The 24,014-nt window shown below is 41.4% G+C and overlaps 1 protein-coding gene across 3 annotated transcripts in view; it reads right to left on the bottom strand.

Annotated features, from left to right (window-relative positions):
• TMC5 (transmembrane channel like 5) overlaps nt 1-21,781 on the bottom strand; it is a 28,458-nt gene extending 6,677 nt beyond the window's left edge. For 2 of the 3 annotated variants that reach the window (XR_003991004.1, XM_030483297.1), the window contains exons 1-16: nt 21,398-21,671; nt 12,674-12,841; nt 11,911-12,110; nt 11,417-11,512; nt 9,846-9,938; nt 8,955-9,054; nt 8,276-8,366; nt 7,721-7,969; nt 6,366-6,517; nt 5,725-5,869; nt 4,991-5,146; nt 4,427-4,593; nt 3,841-3,919; nt 3,371-3,468; nt 1,567-1,662; nt 886-961 (exon numbers count right to left, since the gene is read on the bottom strand). Coding sequence is in view for 1 of the 3 variants with exons in the window: in XM_030483297.1 (XP_030339157.1) it covers nt 886-961; nt 1,567-1,662; nt 3,371-3,468; nt 3,841-3,919; nt 4,427-4,593; nt 4,991-5,146; nt 5,725-5,869; nt 6,366-6,517; nt 7,721-7,969; nt 8,276-8,366; nt 8,955-9,054; nt 9,846-9,938; nt 11,417-11,512; nt 11,911-12,110; nt 12,674-12,747 (1,872 nt within the window). In the remaining 2 variants the exon portion in view is untranslated. Of the gene's footprint in view, nt 1-885; nt 962-1,566; nt 1,663-3,370; nt 3,469-3,840; nt 3,920-4,426; nt 4,594-4,990; nt 5,147-5,724; nt 5,870-6,365; nt 6,518-7,720; nt 7,970-8,275; nt 8,367-8,954; nt 9,055-9,845; nt 9,939-11,416; nt 11,513-11,910; nt 12,111-12,673; nt 12,842-21,397; nt 21,672-21,692 lie in introns of those variants that run through there. The other variant, XR_003991005.2, reaches the window with a different exon arrangement.
• Nucleotides 21,782-24,014: the final 2,233 nt, after the last annotated feature.

Below are 24,014 nucleotides of genomic sequence, written 5' to 3'. Positions count from 1 at the left end.
GGTCTATAAGGATGCTGGGGAGGGACTCTTTATCAGGGACTGTAGCAATAGGACAAGGGGTAATGGGTTTAAACTTAAACAGGGGAAGTTTAGATTAGATATAAGGAAGAAGTTCTTTACTGTGAGGGTGCTGAGGCGCTGGCACAGGTTGCCCAAAGAAGTGATAAATGCTCCATCCCTGGCAGTGTTCAAGGCCAGATTGGACAGAGCCTGGGCAACATGGTCCAGTGCGAGGTGTCCCTGCCCATGGCAGGGTGTTGGAACTAGATGATCTTAAGGTCCTTTCCAACCCAAACCATTCTATGATTCTATGAAGTTTGAACCAATCTTTCTAGCTATAGCTTTGTTCTACATTCAACACTACAAACTGTTTAGTGACCCACAATCTATCATCTAGTCATGCTACTGAAACAAAGAATTCTGAAAAGAAGAAATTTCCATCATGATCTTTAGCTGAACCACCCTGCTTATGCTTAGATAACCTGGGGGGCACTGATGGAGAGTAAGAGAGTAAGCAGGAAGCCAAAGTGACAGCCACACAGGCTAGGTGTCTATATTGACATATGCACTTGTACACTATTAATTCCCCAGCCTTTAATTTTCCTACTTTATTCTCCCCCCTCTTTCTCTAACTGAGCTCTTAACCCCTCCTATAACCCTTCCACACTTTTTCCCTCTCCCAAGTTTTAACGGATCGTAATTCAAGGGCCCGCATCTAAATTGTGTTCCTTTAAAGCAAACTCCACCCTCCAAAACCCAACCAACCTGCTCCCCTAAATATAAGACCCCACAGCCTCCAGACAAAACCAGCACTGTAACAATACAAATTCTGCCCACATTTTCAAATGGTGTCAGTTTATGATGAATACATGTAAATCTTGTTACCTTTTTCACATAAAATACTATAGAAAATGCTATTATCTGGATAACAGGCAGCAGAGGTGAGAAGAGGATACCGACCCTACAAGAAAGGATTTATAAGAAGAAAGTTAAATCTTCACTATTCACCACTCAGCTCTCAGTGCACTGAAAGCAGAATGTATCACAGCAACTTAATTTACAGTTAGTGTTTGGTTATTCGAAAATGTAATTATTAATGATATTATTATTAACATTGATCCTGTAACAGAAGTCACCCTTTAAAAATACACAACTTCAAATATACATATCTATGTACACATCTGCAAAACTCTCTTGTAATTGGAGAAACATGCTCATTCCTAGAAATGAGCCATGTTTTCCAGGGTTTAATACTGAGACTATTTCAACAGGAACATCATTCCAATGGGTAAGTAAACAAAACCAGGGCATCCCTTTTATGGGTTTCTCCCAGACCAGGTGGCCACAGGGTAAGCTACTGGGTAAAGTTATTGTTACTACCTGCACAATTACAAGAGAACTGGCATGTCACAATCCTTACAAAGGTACTTCACACGTCATCTCTCTCAGGCATGTATCTTGTTCTTCTTTCCCCCATGATGGGAAGCATCCAGAAATGTCAGAATAAGAATGTTCCAAGGTGTTTCTAAGTGCAAATGAGGTTTTGGCTGTAAATGTGACACTTACCAGGTCAAAGTCTGTGCATAGATCAAATCTAAAACATTTCGCCCAATATCAAATTCTGGCAGCCCCAGGCTCACATAGACTGTAGTTCCAATAATTCTGGAAGGAAAAAACACCACCACAGCATAATAGCATTTGCTAAATCATAAAACCCTTTGTAGAAAGCTCTACAAAAGACCTCCTGAATACAAGCATTGAGGACAAATTATTTAGGGGCTGCATTAATCATATCATGCAAAGCAGCCACAGCTTACTGATAACACAGCACATCAAAAATGGAACAGAATTTGGCAAAAGCAGGTTCCCAGGGTCCCATAACATACAGCAGGGTTGGAACATGACCTAGGGTATTTTTCAAGCAACTCAAAAGAAAACAAAAGAAAACAAAAGAAAACAAAACAAAACAAAACAGAGATTTATAAGTGTATCAGAAAGGTACAGTCATGCTTAAACAGTCGCAATGGCAAGTTGCCTCAGCACAAAATTGTAGCAGTTTTTCAGTTGTTGGCTCCTGAGAATTTTCAGCCTAAATCAGTCAAAAAACCAAACCTTTTAGGTTGATACCCATCATACATCCTACTTCACACTAACTGAGGTTGCAAACAGCTGAGACATATACAGATAAGCAAGTACTCAGAGATTTCCTACGGAGGACCAACAATCCATTTTTACCACCTCATTTTTCTGAGCTGGGGAGATTCAATTTCTGCTTGTCATAGCAAGAACAGCAAAGATTTTGGTAGCTATCCCATCTCACTCTGAATACAGGTCTTGCTACGGCCTTATCAGCTGCATCATAAATACAAGCAATTGTACTTTTAACCTTTTGCAGCTGTAAGCCTGGTGCTTTTGCACAGCTCAGTGAGGACATTCATCACAGCTGACACTACAGTTTTGGTACTGTGACTGCTTGCTGGGAGGTGGTTTCCTGTCTGAACAGAACAAGAACAGGAGCAGGATTAAAGTTCTCTGGCAAGAGCTGTGGAGGGAAAGTCTTCAAGGGTTTCTCAGTGTTGTTTTGTGCTAATTTAACATAAAGTTAACAAAGTGTTCTACCTTGTAAACCAGTCTTGTTCACATCATGTGCGAAGGGCAAACAATGCATCTCCTACACGAGTATGGCCAGGAACCCTAAATGCTCTGTAGAACTGGCAAGTACTCAAATACTTTACTACCTTAAGTCAGAAATAATGTTTGGCAATAGAAGAGTATACATAGCAGATGTCAGAAGTAAATTACTTCTTGGTTACATGCTTAGCTGTACGCATGTTTGGTTAAAAATACTTTCTCATTTACCATGCTGCAGACCTCTACGCTTAAGAGTCATACTACATCCTTAATAAAACTGATTAAAATAAGGTTGTTAACTTGTGTGCACTCTCTAGAGTGGCATAACTAAGAGCAAAAAAATTACAGGGGGACATACCAAGGAAAGCCAGCAGTGTGCCTGTGCATATGCAGAAAACAAGTCTTTCTGCTTGAGGCATTTGGTTGGTTGTCACCCCATTCAGGAGATCCATGGGAGTACAATGTGGTTTCCTCCCTGCCTATGTTTCCATCTCCAAAGGGAAAAAAGGACACACTGGGAAACTATAACAGTACACACTCTGACCTCCTCCTAAGAAGGAGCTACACTATACACAAGACATGTACACAGAGGCTATGCCTGGTAGAGGCAGCCGAGGAAGTTTCAGTAGTGCCACAGCCATGCTTCTGTCAGACTGCTTTTTTCTTACTGGAAAAAAAGACCGTGTCTTTGGTGTCTTTGGTTAATGAATGAAAACAAGATTAGAAAAGTAGTACTCACCTTCGTAAAAACTCTCCAAAGAAAGAGCCAAGCAAACAAAATATGAAGTCAACTACAATAAGACGATAGATATCTTGGCCCACCAGAGTTTCCCAGCACTTTAAGGAGTAGAAGAAAAAAAAAAATTAAAAAATGCATATCTAGAAGCCAAAAATCATGTGATTCTATCATCGTTGCCAAATTCTTGGGCATGTGAAACTTGAGCTACAGGCCAAAGATTTGCTAACAGCCTGACTCATGCTAGTCGACCTCTCATTGAAAACTGCTGCAAACCATGTGAGACCCGAGCTGGGCGACTCATTTTTTGCTGCAGTTAATTTCTCTCAAGATGCTAAGTAAAAAAATGTTGGGGTGGCAAATTCAGCTTCCCAAGACACTATGTATACTTCTCTTTGCTGGATTAATCCTGTTATTAAAGTGGTTCCTACCCTGGCATTGTAAGTCAAAGATCTGTATTTTTGAAACCTTACCTGTGACTCTGATGCAGCTACAATGCCAAGCCAGTAGTAGCACAGTATTCCAAGAATTGATATTTTCAGGATGATATTTCTGAAAAGAAAAAGTAACAGTAACAGCACTGGCAGCTGGTCCATAAACTCACTGGAGGGAATGATGGCAGGATGACCACTGGTTACACTCTATTACCTCCTCTTATAACAAGAATAGCACTGCAGAGTGCCAGAACCAACAGGAGCTCTCCTCAAAGCTTAGGCACAGCATTATTCTATTGTCCTGGCAGAAAAGGAGCTGGGTGTGACAACCTTGGCACAGCCTCTGCTAAAGAGGCTGCTGGTTGGGTGTGTGGGCTCCACAGGGGAGGAAGGTCTGAGGAGCCCCGGGGTTACGCAGTGTTAATTTCAGGCATCTATATTTAAGTAAGATCTCATCACTCCTTTCTCCCCTTCCTTCCTCTGGTGTACAGAGCTCTTTGGAGAAGATGAATTCTCCTCCATAGCTCCCTACTGCCCACCATACCACCTACACATAGCTTGCTGTCAAAAAGAAGAGTCAGGCAGCTTCAGGCAAAAAGCACTAAGAGGTGGTAGCAACAAATACCTGGTAATAGTGACATATATATGCTGTCCAGGAGTCTTAAATCTCTCCAGGCGTCCAAGCCACGAGTAGAAGAATGGGATGAATGCATTGAGGAGAGATGTGACAACAGGTAGCACCAACATGGCAGCTTGGCTCTCTAGGTCATTTCTATGCCCTTTCACAAACAGCTTAGAGAGGAAACAAAACAAAACAAAACAAAACTTAGAGCCTTAACCAAAAGATTGCCTCAAGTTGTGTCCACAGGGAAGACTCCTGGCACATGCCCCTGTATGATCGCAAGTTAGAGGCCATCACGGCTTATGGGCCAATGTCCAGCACAGCAACCTTCTCCCATTCCCCCACGTTACATGGGACTACGGGTGGAAGCCCCAGCTTAAATGCAGCTACTCAGCAAAGGAGAGGCAGGCAAAGCTGAGGCTGCTGCTTGATATTTCTTTCAAGGTAACCCTAAGGTAGCCATGAGCCCAGGAAAGCTTCTGCAGAGTGAGGGGGGAGAACAGACCACTGCTTGCACTCAGTGTGAGATACCCATGTCCAAAAACAGACTGTGATATCTGTCCTTACCTTTAGGTTATTAGTGGAGAGGAAGTAAACACCAGCACAAGCAGCTAGTGCTGTTCCCAGAGAAGCGACCCAAGAAGCAAAATTAATAGAAATGCAAACAACTCTCTCTTTTGCTGAAACACTTAGAACTTCCCAGTTTACTTCAGTGAGGTCTTCCTGCAAGGAAACAATTCCTAATGAAGAATTCTTTAGTCAACAGCACAAAGCAAAACTTGTTTCAAGTAACTACGTGAGAGACTGAACGAAAGATTATTTCTCTAGAAGATGGGCAGGGTAATATCCTGGGAACATTTACTGGACAACTTTGTGTTCCTATCCTAAAAGTCTTTTCTCTTGACAGTTACCCTGTACTTCACTAATATTCCAAGCCTGCCTTTTGTTTACAGCATGGTTAAATAGCAGGAAGGAAAACCAGAATACTCTGTTCAGCAAATATTTAATAGTCACAGGGCCACGTTCATTCAATAGAACAGAAGCACACAGATACTTATATGTAGCTTAAAGAGAAAAGAAAAGCAAGTAGCTAAGACAACTCCAGGAGTACAAATCAAATGAAACTTAACAGTCTAGAAACCTTAAGTCTATAAGGAACAGGGCTAGCATGTTTGAGTCCCTCTGCCAGAGACTTCTATGTGCGTATACAAATTTCTATGCAGAAATAAGCCTCTGGCAGAGTGACTCATGCATGCTAGTTTTGTACCTTTCTACCTTTTTGTACTTCCTGTGCTTTGTACCTTTATTTGCATGCTGAGATTCTTTTGTTTCAGCTTCACAGCTTTTTCATTAGTGATATTGAAATCCCAAGTGCAGAGAAGTTTACTAGCATTCACAGAGTATGCCTGAGGGTTAATGAAGTTCCTCCAGAAGGATTTTGCTATGCTGCAATGAAAATTAAATTTGTGAGATGCGTAATAGGGAAATACATCAAATCTGTACAGCAGGGCACGAAGGGAGATTTGTCAGCTTCTCTGTCCCATCCCACAGCTACTGCACCTATGTCAGAGCACATCACATAAAACAAAACAGAAAATAAACTTTCATGTAAGAAACAACTCTGGCATTTCCTTCTAATCGTGGCTGACAATCTTTACCTCTGGAAGGCCACATCAATACCGGAAGATATTAGGAGCTATAGTTTGCGAAAGGCGAATCATGATATTCATTGGCTTGAACTGGGATTCTCTGCACATCTGTTACTATTTCACAGTTATTCTTCATTTGTCTAAAACAAGGTTTGATTTCTGGAGACTGTCTTTTGAGCAGAAACTTCTACTTAAACTCTACACCTGGAAATAACGACTTACAGAAACACTCAGGTAATTATTATTGCAAATGACCTTAATATAAGTGAAATAAGAATATATAGTTTGTTTACCTGAACAACAAGATAAGAAAACAGATGACAAAATACAGTCCAACAGTGAAAATATAGGCCAGCTGCATGTTGTAAGATGGACCATTCTTTATTTTACTGATTGTAGCATTGGTGTAAAAGCCATAGTAGAGTACTGTTTGTTGAAAATAACCCTGAAAAGACATGGACATCATTCAGAATGTTTGCTATCACCTGCATATGGTGGGAAGTATCATCATCTGAAGCCCAATTACTGGAAGTGGGAATTGTCCCATTCCCTGCTGTGAAATCGTGGGTGTGATTAAATTTCCAAATATCAGGCCCTTTGTTTTCTTTCTAACAGCTAAAATCTTCCATAGATTTGAGAGCTTCTAGAGATACATAAAGAACTTGTATCCTTCTAAGATTCACATGGGCTGGTCATGAGCATTCAACACCTTTGCAGGATCCGGTCTTTTCTGAAAATTCCTAAAGAGGGAAAGGCTTATTTGCTTCTTTCTTGGGAGCAAGATTCTGTACTGACAAATTGTATTGATTGTGACGGAACCATGTGACATTCAACACTAGAGCTACTATATTATATCTGAACTCCTGCAATAAAATTGTACTTTGCAAAACAGTGGTACTACAAGACATAGCACTTTAAAAGCAATTTTAGAAGGAAAAGGCTGACACCACTCCTCTTTAAGATCTTTCAACTAAGCATTAGTAAAAGCAGACTCTTGTCTATTAACTGGAGAAATCCTTTAACAACAGTAAAAATAACACATTTTTTGCAGCAAAGACGGAAAAAAAGTTATCTTCTCAGATCACTTAGTTGATGAATACCAGTACAGTTAAAGCAGCGCAAAAACTTCCTTTAAAAACAGCCTGGGACTTTACTCCCTGCAAGTAAAGATTCCCACAAAATGAAAGGCCCTCCTGTCCCCAGGCCCCACTGAATTCAGCAGGTTGCCACAGAAAGATCTGTGTCCTCCTTGGAAAAACACAGCTTTGGAAATAAGCAGAATTCACAGGATCACATACGGAAATTTGCACTGTATTTTCAGAGGAAAATTAGCATGGGAAAAATGTCCCGCTGAAGACTATTGCAGCTATCTCTGACTTCCTTTGTGTTTCTTCCACTGCTTTCTGAAAGAGTGATGAAAGTCTTGAAATATTGCTGAACACAGCAATCATTTAGTGAGACAAACGCATCACCACGAGTTCCATTCATCTCACTCTGTTGTTTCTAGTTTCTAGAATATTGTTTCTAGTCACATCAAATTCTAGCTCCACTTCATAATAAGAAATACTAAGTTTTTTACTCTATTGTTAGTTTTTAAAATAGATCTGTTGCACACAGTACTAATACAAATCTGTTGTTACATACTTACAGCTCCAGTGAGCAGCTCCAGACCCGTGAATGAAAGGTTATTTGGTTCTGCTGCAAGAAACTGAGGAATTGTGATGAAACTGAAGTTTATGAGGAGTGAGAAGATGTTGAAAGTTAGCAGCCACTTCAAGAAAATAAAATAAGAAAGAACACTTGTTCCAAACTCGGCACCAATGACCTTCAGAGTGTTGTACCGTAACTGCAGTAGGTGAAAATATTCTGACAAGCTATTTCCAAATCGCCGAAATGACTGAAGTGCAAAAGAAGAGAGAGATCAATCTCAGCAAGCAGCCTTAAACAGGACTCAAGTTCACGTAATAAAGCCTCGCATTCTTTACAGTTCTGTTTTGATGATAAGAACAGAATTCCCTTACCACCTGCACCATAAGATGCCCAACTGTTGTTCCAAAGTGCTACATAATACAAATCGTTATTAGTGAAGCCTGCAGCACTTAACTGCTTCTTTGGTAAGTAACATAAAGCCAGATACCAGATACCTCTGCGGACAGTGATAACATTGCAGCTATTGTGACTGACAGAAGTTTCTGACACTTACCACTGCTATTCCCTGAAGACACTGTGTACAGCAGGAAAGGTGAGTACTGCGGTGCCTTGATTTTTTTGTTATTTCTTTAAGAACTTTATTCCTGTGGAAGAGCAGGCCAGGGGGTTATAGTGTTATAGTATGGGTTGTAATTAAAACAAGAGGACAAAGAAGCTGTTGGAAATAGTGTTTCATACATGTCCATATGAAGAAAGTTAAAAAAAAAAACATGGCTATGTTCTGCTGGTTCTTTTTCTACTAGCTGATACCATGGCTCTTGTCCATGCTAAGACAGCATGTTCTAACCCCTCTACATATCAGTCTGGGAACAGAACTTCAATATATTCTGTGAGGACACAAAAGGATGGTTGAGACCATTTGCTCTCTTCTCAGTTTTCAATGGCCACCATCTGATTTCCTTTGAAAAGAAATCACAATCATAATCATATCTCAAGGTCTTGATTTTTATATTACCATGAGAGGTTCTTCTCATCCAGAGAAAGGACAATGAACCATCTTTAAATTATTTCCTCTTGCAAGATGTTAACTTTTTAAAAGTGTATTAAAGAATACTTTCAGTTCTTCCAAAGTGATAAACCAGAGCTGAGCAGATGGCAAACACCCACACTTGATAGTTAGGTGTTGAAAGTACAATGTTTGTAAAACTAAACAGATAAATTTTTATTTTTACCTGATCTCTCTCTTTTTTTTCATGGTCTCTGGCATCTTCTGGATTGCTTTAATCCTTTCATTGGTGGACATACTTGCAAGATTTCCAACTAAAGTTTCCTCTGCATAAAACCCATGAAAAAAATCCAAGTATTTGGGATAATAATACAGTAATAATTAGACAAAATCTGAAGTGGATATAACAACATTCCCCATTTTCACTGCTACCAAGGTGTGGCAAGTTCTGAGACTCAATAATACTCCCCAAGAATATCCTCAGCTCCATCAGTACTCTAATACAGATGTGAGTAGTACAATATTGAATGTTAAAACCAAATATTACTTGTCTGATGCTTTTTTAATGTTCATAGAAAGAGCTGCAATACAAAGGAGAACAAAAAACTGTCAAACTCCAAGATTCTGGTTTATTGCTTTATCACTGTTGGATAGTTTCATTTCTGTGATGCTACATATTGGCTTGAAAGCCAAACTTTTATTTATTTTATAATTTTAGTTTATGTTTCTGCCCAAACTTTGCACTACCTATGAAAGAGACAGAACTGTACTACTTGACAATCAGGCTGGTTTTGCACAGTTGGAATTTGATGCTAATTCCAGACCCAGTGGCTGAAAACAATCCATTAGCTGGTCAAATAAATTCTAATAAAGAGATTAGCTTTTCTGTCTACAATTTAACACATTCAGACTGCACTGTGCTTCATTTATCATGGGATTTTAATGTGATAGTAGAGTATAAAAGATGAATCACTAGCGTTAACACAAACCCAAGTTGTTCCCACAGCCACAGAAAGACTGCACATGCAATTCTGGTGATAAACCAGGAACAGTATCAACCACACCATCTTGTGCAAAATGTTATTTAATATTGAACCACATCTACCTAAACTCCTACCTTCTTTCCACACTGGATTTGTTTCAAACACACTGGAAGAAGTCATGAAGATCTCATCATGTGGTCTTCTGTCACGTCTCCAAATAAAGTCATCTAAATAACATGCACTGGTCAGTAAGCTTAGATATACCTGGCAAACTGACTTAATAAATTTGAATTTTGAAACAACTTAAAAGTATATCCTTCAGTCTCACTACCTTTTGCACGCAAACATATACTCCCCCATTCACTTCTTTCCTGGGCATGCTTGACAACCGTATGCAGTTTTTCAGGTACGTTTTGGAAGAGAGGTACTGAGCCCAGCCTTCAGCTTCATGGAAAACTGGGTCATCTAACCCATTCATAAATGTGCACATTGGTTGTTCAAGACTTTCTTCTAGAAGATAGGTCCTTTCTTTAAAAATCCTTACATTGACTTCAGAGGGATTGTTTTAGAATCACAACCATGCTGAAGAAGTTCTATGTATCAGACTCCCATTTCCCTGGAGCGGAAATGCAACTGTTCTTTCAACCTTCTTTCATGCAATTATTCAAACACTAGTGACTATATTCCTTAAATGCATCTGCCTTCCAGCTATGAAGCAGGTGAGTTTAGCCACAGCTTGCCTTGCCTTGCCTTGCCTTCCCAGTAAGCTCACGGCCAATCTGTGCAACACTATACCCCCGTTTTGAGCTTAACCTTCTGGTGTGGAAGGCTGCAACTGACTGATGCACCTGCTAGTTGATGCACATGGTGCAGGCTCCTTTACCATATTTACTATTTAGATATAATGTTTCCTTAACATTAGTGTCATTTCCACTTTAAGACGACTTCCTTTGTAGCAATTAAAAAGAATCAGAAAAACAAAAACATCTGTGCCTCCTCAGGTACTTCTTGAGCTTTCAGCACCCAGACATTTCTCCTCTAGTCATGGAAATGCACTCTCCTTCCTACCAGGTATTAAAAGTGATATGTGATAGTTAATGTTTGGAAATGCCCTGTCTCTGTGGTAACTCATTGAGTGAGGCATTTCCAGGTTCCAGAAAAGAACTCTTAGTTACATTCCAAAAGCAGCAGATAGAAACTGAACTGATTGTAACAGAAAAATTGTACAGTATGGTAAGAACAGTTCCTACCCAGAACATGAACAATAAATTACTATAGTAGTCTAAATCAGAAGCCAGATTGTTCTATTCCGGACCCTTCGTATTTTAATGAATATAAATCTATAATAATAATTAGAGACTAGAATTTACACAGAGACAGTACAACGGAAAATTAACTAAAGAGTTTCAAAAATGCATCCTATCCTCCCCTTATTTCCTCCTCTGTAAGTTTGTTTTATGTTGACCCACTTGGGTAGGCATTACATCTTTCATTGCTCAAGAAACAGAGATCATCACCTTCAGGAAGATATTGAAAAATTCAGCTACAACCATGTGGGATAATAAAAGAGAATTTCTGTTTTATGGTTCCTTTTATTACTTGAATATCTTCATATCTGAACCAGAAGGCTTTTAAGCATGTATTATTTTATGGAGGGTGAGACTAACATACAATATCTTGACACGTCATGATCCTTATATCTTACCTTCTGATCTATTGGAAGTGCTGTGAGTATAGGGACTATGGAAGGTAGAAGGTGGGTTGTATGCCAGTTCTGGCTCAGGCTCAAAAGAAAGATTATCTGTTGAAGGGAATCAGAATTATAGAGAAAGTTGTATACTCCTATGGATTTTTTACACACACAGAATATCAGCCCTATTGACCAAACACAGCTGTACTGCAAATACAGCAATATAACCTAACAGCAAAACTCCTGTATCTCACTCCAGTGTACATCCTAGTACTCAACAATTTATTCAGTCCACACAAGTCAGTATTTACTGATCTGTTAATACAACAGATAGTCCATGGATCTGTTAATGTAACATCTGAACTACTTCTAGGGGGAAAAAAGGGAAAAAAACCTCACTGCCACCATGTACAAATACATAGAGTTGAGCTTTCCAGAGCTACAGGACTCCCTCAGGACATTATCTGTTTCAGTGTTTATGTAAGCTATTTATACAAGAAATTACATACCCGTGAAACTTCCATATGGACTTCTGCTTAGGACATTAACTCGTGGTAAACCTCCTCTGTATTCAGAGCCTTGTCTCATGGAGGCCACTGGTATGGCCAGAGGGTAATTCTGTTCTCTTCCATCGTGTTCTCCATAGGAACCAGGTAGTGAAGCCCCATAAGGGGCTTGGTAGGAGAAGAGATTCTCTTGAGGACTCCTCCTGTGTGAGCAAGAAAAAAGAACACTCAAAGTGCCACAAAAACTCTGAATAGATATCCTTAGTAATTGTTGCCTATTATCATCAAATTTGAGTACTTTATAAAGCAAACTGATACTGTGAGGTATTTTGTATTTAGAACTCCAACATCATTATTCTGATTTGGTCATTAACTGAATTAGAAAGACTGAAACTTTTCTCCACCTGAAGTTAGCTTGGATTCTACCTACACAGGAAAAAGTGCTTGGAAAAATGAGGACATCCAAGGCTATAGCACACTGCGAAAATTACTGGAACTAAAAAATATCCATGACATTGTACCATAAATACTAAGATACATTTAACCAATAAGCTCCTCTAACAGGTAAAAAGCAGATATGCTATGTCTCTTGAATGCCACCTTCCTGATAACAGTTTTAAAAATCTCTGTCTGAGAATGCAAGCATAAAGGAGGCGTTAAAAGAATTCCAGAAATTAAAATTCTGGAGAAGAAGCTTCTCCTGCATATAAATAGAGAATTTAATTTCTTATGGCACAATCACAACAGCAAAATTAAACAAACTCACCTTCTATTGATTTCCAGTGTCTCTGACAAGTGGTAGTCTGGATTTTCAAAGGCTTTATTGTAATGATAAGACATGACAAGTCGTTGGGTTGAGAGATGAAATACTCCTTATTTTCGTCTCTACTGTTTCATTAATATGTTCATGGGGAGACTGATTACAGACCTAATTCTAAAAGAGATGCATGCACATACAAAAAGAAAAGGAAATTCCTTTCAGCATCTGGATTAGAGGATTTTGCCACCTCGCTAACAAATTACAAATGAAACGGTATAAATCAGAAACAGTTCTAACTTAGTGCTATTTACTGTCTGTAAATTGGAGCCCAACAGAAGTTGCAGGTAAAACAGGAGCTGGTGTTTCTCTATAGTAAGCTCTCTACAACACTAAGGAACGGGAGTGCCACATGATGTTCTCCCCAGCACTAACAACAAAGCCAGGTTTTAGAAGCATGGTGAAACATGAAGAATTTTCTTAAGAAGAAAATTTTCTCTGACTACTACATTTCCAAAGAGGAGGTGAAGTCTGCCCACCTTCTTAGTAGCAGTGGCATCTCTAAGCCTTAGTTGTGAACAAGGGACCCACTGCAGCACTGCTATGCACAGAGCTGATATTATTTAGAGACCGCATTCTTAATGAGGGCTCTTCTAATGACTTAATGTCTTGATCCTATAAATAGGTTTGGTTTTAGCTTTATTTCTGACAGAGTGCTCCACTTTAATCTTAAGCAAACCAGACTTGGTCAGGGTTTAATGAACACAAGTCCAGGTAACTCAGTGAAAAGGGAACCTTATGTTAGAAAAACAAAGTCAAAATTAAACAGGAGTTTCTTGCAATTAATCAAAGTCATACTCAAAATTAAAAAGGAAGCAATTTTTAGCATTTGTTCTTAAACACACCACAGCAAGTTTGATCAGCTGGCAGGCTCTTCAACAGAGAAAGAAAAAAAACCTCAAACAATAAAGGACGTGTCTGGAAGAACCCATCAGACCCCGCTTTTATCTCAGCTCCACTCCTAGGAAAGCAGAGCTGAATCTCATTTAACAGTACAGTCTCAGCCAACTTCTCTGTCTGCAGTGGTTTTTATTTGTGATTTCTACTGCAGTAAAGGAGGTATCACATAAAGAAAAGTATCTTCAAAATGGATAATTGTACAGTGTCTACTTTCTGTCAAAAGGCTTGTCAAAATCTTCTCATTCGTGCCAAAAGCAGCTCTGAAATTACTATTGTGTCATTTATACACCTAAAGATCTTGGAAGACAGTGTAAAGTCTTGCAGTGTGATACAGTTGTAAAACACGGCCCAGGTTTTGCACACTGACTTGCAAAGAGATTTGCACATAAACACAGGTAGTTGGTTGAACTTGGAAGTCCTACATTTCAATAAGAACATTGCTTACACTTGCATTACAGCCTGATGAAGCATGCTATGAGGCCCACATCTTCAGCAAACATTCAGTAAAAAGAATACCAGGCAATCTGAATATATGATCCCTCACCCATCCCTTCTGTAAACAGTGGAATGTGACTACTGCCAACAAGAAACTACATAGCCTCCCCTAGGTGAAATTTGTGGGTTTTTCAGGCAATTTCATACCCATAGAGACAGAGCAAAATTCTCATGTATTCAGAAAAGTAGTTAGCAGAGCCTCCTCCTCTTCTCTCAAAAGGAAACCAACAAGCATCCCCGCAATATAAGCCTCTTACATAGAAGTCACAGGAAGTTTAAATCTCCCGAGAAGTAGGTTTTATTTGACAGGAACCACTTAGCTCTTGATGATCTTTTGAGAACTAGCTTAGAATATATCTGAAGTTTTATACAAACTCTTCGGGAATTTGTGCATTCTGTCCTTATACTCCATTAAAAAGCATGGAAATGATTCTTGAAAAAGGTAATCATGGACCTCTGCAAATACATGTTTGGAAAACTGAATTTCCCCTATAAAAGTGTTTTACATTTCAAACTGTAATGAAAAGCTCAAGAGGAAAAGATTACTCAAGGGAAGACAATTCTCAGACAATTCCCTTTGCAGACTGTGCAAAATGAATTTTTCTATTTTTTAACTGGTTTCCCAGGAACCCAACTTACTTGGACTCAGCCATCCAGAAAGCTGGGAAGCTTGCCAGCAAGGCAGCTGGGAAGCTGAGCACTGATCTAAACAGTGCCTCGTCTTCATTCAAACTAGTTTGAATGAAGATAATGCAAGATAGTTTGATGGAAATGTATGGGTTGTGTAGAATCAGTGTTACCCTGAAGCAAGCTGGTAGGAAGCATCACACACTTCTATCAACCAACTTCCTAGAGTGCAACCCACCAGACGAAGCAGGTCAACCTGGCAAAAAAACACATCCATCACTTCTTTCTCTTACTCATTTTAAAGATCTCTAAGCACATCTGTGAAGGCTTGCTAGGACACCCAAATAAGCCCAAGACAGACTGTCTATTGGTTCCATCATTATCCACTTTATTTCCTTTGAGTCTTAAGATGCAGGACTCCTGCATGACTTTTCATGCCAGGATTACTATGAAAATCCCCAGGGACATCTACATTCTACCACTGAACCAGCCTCTGAAGCTGGTTCTTTCTCCACTCATGATGTTTTAAGCATTTTAAATAAACTCAAGCTGGAGCATGCAAGAACGTGAACGCACGTAACCCATATGTTTCTTGACTGTGGCTGTAGTTACTCAAAGACTACTATGCCACCTGCAGAGTGGGCTGGAGGTGTGTACGAGCATACACGCTCTGGATGTACAGGTGGCATGCCAAAGGTTTACCTGTCACACACCAATCTACCCACTTCCTCCATCCCAAGCCCAAAGATTGTGAGAAAGTCATCTTCTCAAATCAGATGCCTACATTATAGGTTTAGTTTGGGGTTTGGTGGACTGGCAGTTTATAAATTTCTGACCAATCTTAATTCATTGGAAAGAACCTGAAGAAGGTAACGCTCAAGCTAAACCACCTGTTTCTTCTTTCTGACCTATGATGGAATGCAGTAAACAATAGCTCCAGGAAAAGCTATGATGTTTAGACTTAGCTATCCCTTTAAAAAGTAAAGGAAAAAAATGGCTGGATAACAGAGATTATTTGTGAAACACAGAAAGCAGGATCTTGACAAATCTTCAGTTTGTAAAGTGGTGTCCATTTGTTAGATGACATTTTGGATCTCAGTAAGCAACTAGACAAATCTTATGTTCCTCCTCTGGGGAATGGAAGGGTTTACGATCTGTGTGTTTAACTATCATAGATATGTAAATAAGTTACGGGATAGGTGGGAGTGACTGCTTTCCGGTTAAATCATCCACACACTGTAATGATATAGAACAGGAAACTCCAAGCAGTGCAGACTCATACATCTGGATCATTTCCCAGAAAAATAACTGCCTTCACGTCATAGACCAACAGCCTTGAAAAAAAATTCTGTGTTAGTTTCCTCCATTCCTGTACAGGTATTTCTCTGCTACAGCCACTAATCCTCATTTAAAATATAAATCAAACAAACATGAATGTCTTGCTAAAGTAGCACTTTGACCCGGTATCAAGTTTCAGGAAAGACACTTAGACCTTAAGGTCATTTACCTGTAATCCCTCAGTAAAAAGAGTTACATAAAAGTATATTCTACTTACACAAATCATGAAGAGGAATGGAAACAGCAAGTTCCAGAACTACCTCATGTTTGACTTAATGGTACTGATTAAGGGAATAGAACTCACGGAAGAACTGATTCAGAAGTTGAATGTGCTCTGTTTCCATAAATATATTTCCATTTTGTAGCATACAGCTAGACCAGACTTTACTTTTACCCAAGTTATTTTTATTCATTAATCCCTGTCCTGTTTAACATGTCTCACACAGCTTCATACTGAAAAAAATCAGATTGATTTCTGGAAGCCAAAAGCGAGTTTGAGACAGACCAGAGTTAAAACTAGATTACACACTGCATCAGCAACTAGGTTCATAGAATCATAGAATCATAGAATCGTAAGGGTTGGAAAGGACCTTAAGATCATCTAGTTCCAACCCCCCTGCCATGGGCAGGGACACCTTGCCCTAAACCATGTGGCTCAAGGCTCTGTCCAACCTGGCCTTGAACACTGCCAGGGATGAAGCATCCACAACCTCCCTGGGCAACCCATTCCAGTGCTTCACCACCCTCACTGTAAAGAACTTCTTCCTTATATCTAATCTAAACTTCCTCTGTTTAAGTTTGAACCCATCACCCCTTGTCCTACCACTACAGTCCCTAAGGAAGAGTCCCTCCCCAGCATCCTTATAGACCCCCTTCAGATACTGGAAGGCTGCTATGAGGTCACCACGCAGCCTTCTCTTCTCCAGGCTGAACAGCCCCAACTTCCTCAGCCTGTCTTCATATGGGAGGTGCTCCAGCCCTCTTATCATCCTCGTGGCCCTCCTCTGGACTCGCTCCAACAGCTCCATGTCCTTTTTATGTTGAGGACACCAGAACTGTACGCAGTACTCCAAGTGGGGTCTCACAAGAGCAGAGTAGAGGGGCAGGATCACCTCCTTCGACCTGCTGGTCACGCTTCTTTTGATGCAGCCCAGGATACGGTTGGCTTTCTGGGCTGCAAGTGCACACTGCCGGCTCATGTTAAGCTTTTCGTCAACCAACACCCCCAAGTCCTTTTCTGCAGGGCTGCTCTGAATCTCTTCTCTGCCCAGCCTGTAGCAGTGCCTGGGGTTGCCCCGACCCAGGTGTAGGACCTTGCACTTGGCTTGGTTAAACTTCATAAGGTTGGCATCGGCCCACCTCACAAGCGTGTCAAGGTCCCTCTGGATGGCATCCCTTCCCTCCAGCGTATCAACCGAACCACACAGCTTAGGTTCCAGTATTGACCATTACTCTTCAACTACCTCAATCCCAATAGTTTCAGCACTCCTGCAACAAACCAGGAAAACCTCTCAGAAAATCTAAAAAGCCTGTGAATTGACATTAATCCAACACCATGCTCAAGAAAACCTGATTGTGAATTGACGTATTATCAATGAAACAAATGTGACTCACACACGGAAATGAAAGTCACTTACCTTTGATGTATACTGCCACAGTACCCAATCTGCACTAACAAACATGTCCTACCAACCTTGCATTGTCTTTTGCTTGGTGTCAGCAGGGTCAATTACAGGAGCCAATATAAACTTTGTTATTTTAGACCTTCAATTTCAGCAATGTAAGTTGTGCCTGTGCTATAAAAGATCTTCCCAGCGAAAGATGACGTCGTGGCACTAAAGACCCATCTGTTTACTACTGCATAGGCAAAGGACAGAAAACCAAACCAGGAAGGGAAAGGAGAGAGTGATGGAATCCCCGTTATGGTCTTCCAACAGCTTGTTGGGTCTTGAGCTCTTAAAGGAAGGTACTTCCTAGACCTGTAGTGCAATGCTACCTACCAGAGTTCAGATCCCATCCTCCCTGTCCCCCAGTCCTTCTTGGTGAGAGTGGGGTGCAGAGAACAGCCAGGTAGGGTGGCAGAAGCAGGCAGAATGGTGTCTGACTGACATGGGGAACATCTGACTGTGGGACTATCTCTGCCCTCAGCTGGCTGCTCCCTGGAGTAAACTCCAGCTATCGCTTCAGTATCATGAGCTCTGCTCCTTATTTGCTCTTTATCCAATTCTTGCACCTACTCACTTGTTTGCCTTGTCCTTTCCATTTAACAATCCTCTTGCAATCCTCCCCCTTCCCATATAGTTAAGACAATAATATTTCCACCCTTTTCACTTTGTTTGCAAGTTATATCCTTTCTATCACCTGTGGCTGCTTAGACAAGGCTTTTTGAGGACTGCCAACTACTTTGTTTGCAGTGCCTCAAGCAGGTTTCTATTTCTTCACCTGAGTTTAGACACCTTTATTATAAACATGCTCGTGAAATATTCAAAAAATCATTATAACATATAGTTATATTTTAGCATCCAGTAAAGTATCATAAAGATGTGCAAAACACCTCTGAGTTTTTGCTTAACAACAGTGGATGAAAGTCCAGATATTTCATTATTTCTGTGAAATTCACAGTACTCTCCCTAACCTACCACACAAATCCCTGCTTCTCCACCCAAAAGGCCCCATGGGATCACAATTCTTAAGGACTGAAGTACATATCACAGTGATTTTGCATTACCTAATCCTTTCCCCAGAGATCACTTGGAGAGCAAGTCGTTTTTTATTTGCTGCTTTGTTGCTTTTATTTTCTTAACTATGACCACAAGTTGCAAACTTAATCCATTGGGAAAATTATGAGCATTGGGTAAAGAGGAACAATCAGGGATATATAACTACTAAAATTAGAAATAGTGAACTGAAGAGTAAGAACAGTGTACCTGGCAGAGAGAGGAAAGATTAACAAGAATAAGAAACCATGAAAAGAACTCTGTATTATTTCTTTAACACTTGAAAAACATTACCTACCTCGGTCTGACCATTAACGGCTAAAAAAAGGCTAAGGCAAGAATCACTTTGTATCAGTGCAAGTCAGTCTTGAGACTTAATTTGCAAATTGCAGACTATCCCTTTCTTTGCATATAACAGGACTAAATCTTGCTCTGTAAAACAATTTTTTAAGTCTGTCTATTAACCAACATTACTGGCTACTTGTATTTGAAGGAAATGACTGGTTACCAAAAAACACAAAGCAGTTTTTGAGTGCCTGTCTGGAATTAGTTTTCTGCTATTGATATTGATTACTAGAACAGTTCTAACATTTTGCCTTAAAAGAAAGCTTTGTTTATTCTGTATCTGCAATGGATACCTATCCAGTTTAAAGGCAACCTTCAAATTACACTTTAATGAGCAGTATCAGTTACAGGAGCCTCATTCACAAGTTCAATTGGAAAAGCTTACAAAAACTACACATACGGTCATTTCAGATGATAAACAGTGATTTGAAGATACACAATGTTGTTGAATCAAAAAAGGGCGTTGGTTTTTTTGTAATTTCTAGCTTAACTTCCTGCTAGTGTACTGTCATCTCATTACTATTTGCACAAGCAGCATTTAAGACAACCCTGAGGGAACACAAAAGCTATCCACAATATTCTGGCAAAATAACTGAGAAGCTAGAAAATGCCCAGAGAGAACCAGTCAGAGGAAAAGACAACTAGTTTCATCACTGGTTTCCCCAACTCTTCCAAATTCTTACACGCAGTTTTCAAATTGCTGGCAAATTTCACAGAAAGACTTTTTTTTTCTCTTTTCAGGCAAAATGCAGGTGCATTAAAACATAGTGTAACATGTTAGAAATTTAGGGTTCTATTCTACAATGAACATACAGAAGCTATGGTCTATAAAAGTCACAACTAGAGGCTTTTCCACAAAAACGTGAACACAGACGCCACTGTAGAGCGCCAGCTCCTGTAATATCGGCCCAAACAGCTGTACCACGTCACTTTACCACTTTTCATGGCAAGAATAAAAGTCCTTCCAAAAAGCTCACTCTGGGAGAGGGGAAATCAAGAACAAAAAAACCTCCAAACGCCTGAAAGCAATTGCTTTGGGTGGAGTGCTGACATTTCAGCCCAGAACAGCTGCCATTTTAACTACCTTGCTTAGCACAGGCAGCCCGCTGCTGTCCTTATCCCATGCCAGGGCTGTGTCACATGGGCAGGGACTGACACAGCACCCACACTTCAACTATCACACCTTGAACGTGGCTCTAGAGCTACTGAACAGGTGCTGCTGTGGCTACAGAGAGCAGGATCAGGCTGCTGTTGGTCCCAGGCCAGGCAGAGACTATAGTGACACTAGGTCAGTGGAAGCAGAAGTTAGCATAGCTCCCATGCAATGCCATGACTGCTTGCAGGTTTGTTTAACTAACAGAGCATTACTAAGGCACAGAGACTTAGCAATAAATCTTGGCTTTTAGGCGTATATTTAATCTCCTGCATAAAAACGCTTCAACCTTTGTAGGTTAGGATATAAAGGAAGGAAAAAAAAAAAAGTAGTGCTGAGGCTAAATAGTAAGCCTGTGTGTTTTGAGGAAGTGACAGAATGATTGACCACAAAGGACATTACTCCTTAAACCTGAGAGTTTTCACACCTATTTAATACAAAAGTACTTCTGGCTTTCCATCACCTATAGCAACATACAAAACTCGCAACCTGCCACAGGGAAAATGCAGTGCCACATTCATTCACCAGCTAGCAGATTCCAACACGCAACCTACACCAAAATAAAGCAGATGTCCCGCTGGAAGCCGGTGATCCCAGCAAGGCTGGTGCAATACCCCTCAGACTGAAGCGTGGCACAGTGGCTGAATACATCCGGGAAAGATGCGGCTGTTAATTCCCCCATGGGACTCACCCTTCCAGCTGAAGACAGCAGAAGCTCGTATGTGATTAACGGGGCGATAAAGCTGTGAGGTACCACACCGCAGGTGTGACACCAACGTCAGGGTCATGCACCGCTCAGCAGCAGCAGCCGAGCACAACTCAGAGCACGAGTGCAGTCCAGCCCTAACAGTTCTATCACTCTAAAGTAACTAAATTGGTAAAGTGCCGTCGCCGGCCAGGCAGCTCGGGTGACTCCTCCAGGCCAGGTGCACGGAGAAGTCACCTTCCAGCCCCGCCGGCGGGGTGCAGACCCTGCTCGGACGCCGGCAAGCGCCAGCCCCGGCGAGCTCGGCCCTGCCCGGCCGCTGCCGACACCGCGGAGCCGCAGCGGCGAGGGGGAGGCCGCAGCTCCAAGCCCCAGAAGCGCCCGGCCCTTACCTGCCCGCTGCCCGGAGAGGGCTGCCCGGCCCCGGCTCACCCGCGGCAGGTGTCGCGGCAGCAGCGGCGGGCACCCCGCGAACCGATACCCCGCCCCGGTGGCGGCTCCTCCCGGTGTCCCGGTCCCGCCTCCAGCCCCGACGCCGGGGGCTGCCGTGGCCGTCCGCTTCGCTTCGCTTCCCCCCTGAACGGGCTGTGCTCGGAACTGCACCCCCGGAGAGGGGGAGCCGAAGTCCTGCTATTGAAGCTCAGAGAGAGACAGTAAAACCACCCAAACCAGTCGTTTTCGTGTTACCTGCCGGAGGACACGTTGCTTGCTTTCTATTTGATCTCCTAGAAATTAAGTTTCCCTCCTTCCATGAATTTAAACGTGTGTTGCTTTTGGCCTGGATCACAACGGCACAACAAAGGAACAGAGCAGAAAGAAATGCTTCCCAGACACATGAAGCGTTACCTTTATGCCTGGATTAATCATTTGTAGAGCAGAGATAAAGAACGATCTTGGCCTCACATGCTTTTATTTGTATTAAAAGAAGGATCATCTAGGGTTGAGAAAATTAGTTCACACTAATACAGGCAGTAACTAGTGGTTCCTGGACAGGGAATGTAATGCCGGCCCTGTCTGCCTGTACTCTGTAGGGACCAGAAGGAACAGGAACTTCTTTAGTGTAACACAGAGATACTGATTTTTCTTTTCTTCCTCCTCTCCCTATGTGTGTTCCTTTCAAGCAGACATGAGCAAAACTATAGACTAGGCAAAGCTACAGCCAAGCACCAGGCAGGCGGAGAGACAGAGAAGCCAATTACGTGCTGGGGTGTTCCTGTCCCAAAGCAGCTAGGCAGGGATGCCTGCATTACCTTCACTCCCTCTGTTGCAGCCGATGCTGCCAGCGCACCCACCACACAACACTCGCTGCCAGGCTGGTGCCCAGTGCTCGCCCCAAAGGGTAATACCATTCTCCGAGCAGAGGAGCAGTCTCAAATGGAACGTGGGGCTCAACAGCCATCACAGGGACAGGCACGGGGGGAAAGGGAAGCAGGGTAAAGACAAGACTGGCTCTGCTCTCCCAGACCTGTGGTCTGCCCATTACTTTTTTCCTTTTGCTAATATTATAGAGAATTCTGGAACTCCAACCACTATTATATTAATATAGCTTGTTACGCCATTTTGGTATATTTTATCTCCCCAGAAAAACACACATCTTAAAACTTCCTGCAACTATTCCTCAGTAACTTCTCTGGTCAGCAAGAGTAAAAACGAAACAGACAAATGAAAAATACCCCTGCCAACCTTTGGATTAAAGGCACCCTCACTACCCCATGACGAACTGGTATTAAATCAGTTTGTTCCATGTTCTGTGCTGTTGTAATGGCTGAGGATCACTTTTACCAAATGGCTAGTGCTTTTCCAGCTCCCTGGGTAAAACATGTCTGTCCTGTACCAGACACATTCAATGTAGGCTTAAGTTAAGTTTTCTAATACTACTTTAAGATTACGTTTTGCCCAGAGCAACATTCCTGGCATGACTGCAGTGGACTTGTCTGCAGATCTCTTGCACTGATCCAGGAGCTGCCTGCATGCTGCACAGGCCACAGGGCAAAGCATGGGGGTAATTGAACACAAGATCCTCCCCAAATCAAACAGTCACTCAGAACTTCCTTGAAGGTTTAGAATCAATTTCTAACCTGACCTGGTTTAGAAGCAATTTCTGACCTGAGCTATGGCATTATGAAGAGGAACCATATAAAAGAAAAAGTGTCCTGGAAATGCGTGAGGTTATTGAATATGACAGATGGACCTCCAGCATCACAGGAAACAATATATGGCACTGGTTTCCCTGCTCAGCACAGACTGAAAACTGCTGCTTTTGCGAGTAAGGGACAGTGGACAAGCAATACATGAGAGGAACCTACCACACTCCCTGTGTGTGACTGTCAGGCTCTGGCAGAAACATCCATTCTCTTCTCAGCACACCTGTTTTCCCACCTGGGATTGCTGTGATCCGTAAAATCCATTGAAACATTTCCAAGTTTCTAAAAAACTTTCTCGAATAAAAAAACAAACAAGCAAACAAACAAAAAATAGAATAGAGAATGTTCTCACAAAATCCCTGGGCAAGTCAATCTTGTTTCAATTCCTCCAATCTTTATTTAAATTTGTTCTCACAGGGTCATTAACCCAGTAGTTTTCTAGCACACAGAGTCTAATTAATCCACAAGTGTATTACTCACCTTTCTTCTTTGTATTCTTAGTGGTAAGGAGCCCAAATAAAAGGCAAAACTGACCACCCAGCTGACTCCCCTAGGGAAATCTTACACTGTAAGTATTCCTATTTAAGGCAGAACTGGCCCTGCTCTCTGTTCACAGCCAAACACAAAAGATGGCCCACGCCTGGTTAGCTTCAAGTGACCAATAAAAGTGGGTACTTCGGCTCTGGTGGTGCAGTGCACATTCATATCTGGTATATCAATTACACACTTAGCATGAATGCTCACCACTACTGAAGGATTTTTCAGGAAAGCTACCAAGGGGTTTCAATTTCCATCTCCTGAATTTTCAGGAATGATCAACTGGGAGTTGTTTAAACAAAGCTCATGAAATGTGACACTCAACTAA

The sequence above is a fragment of the Strigops habroptila genome, chromosome 4 (assembly GCF_004027225.2).
Source record: "Strigops habroptila isolate Jane chromosome 4, bStrHab1.2.pri, whole genome shotgun sequence".
In the NCBI taxonomy this organism is placed as follows: Eukaryota; Metazoa; Chordata; class Aves; order Psittaciformes; family Psittacidae; genus Strigops; species Strigops habroptila.
This window is presented reverse-complemented; position numbering and strand designations above follow the sequence as displayed.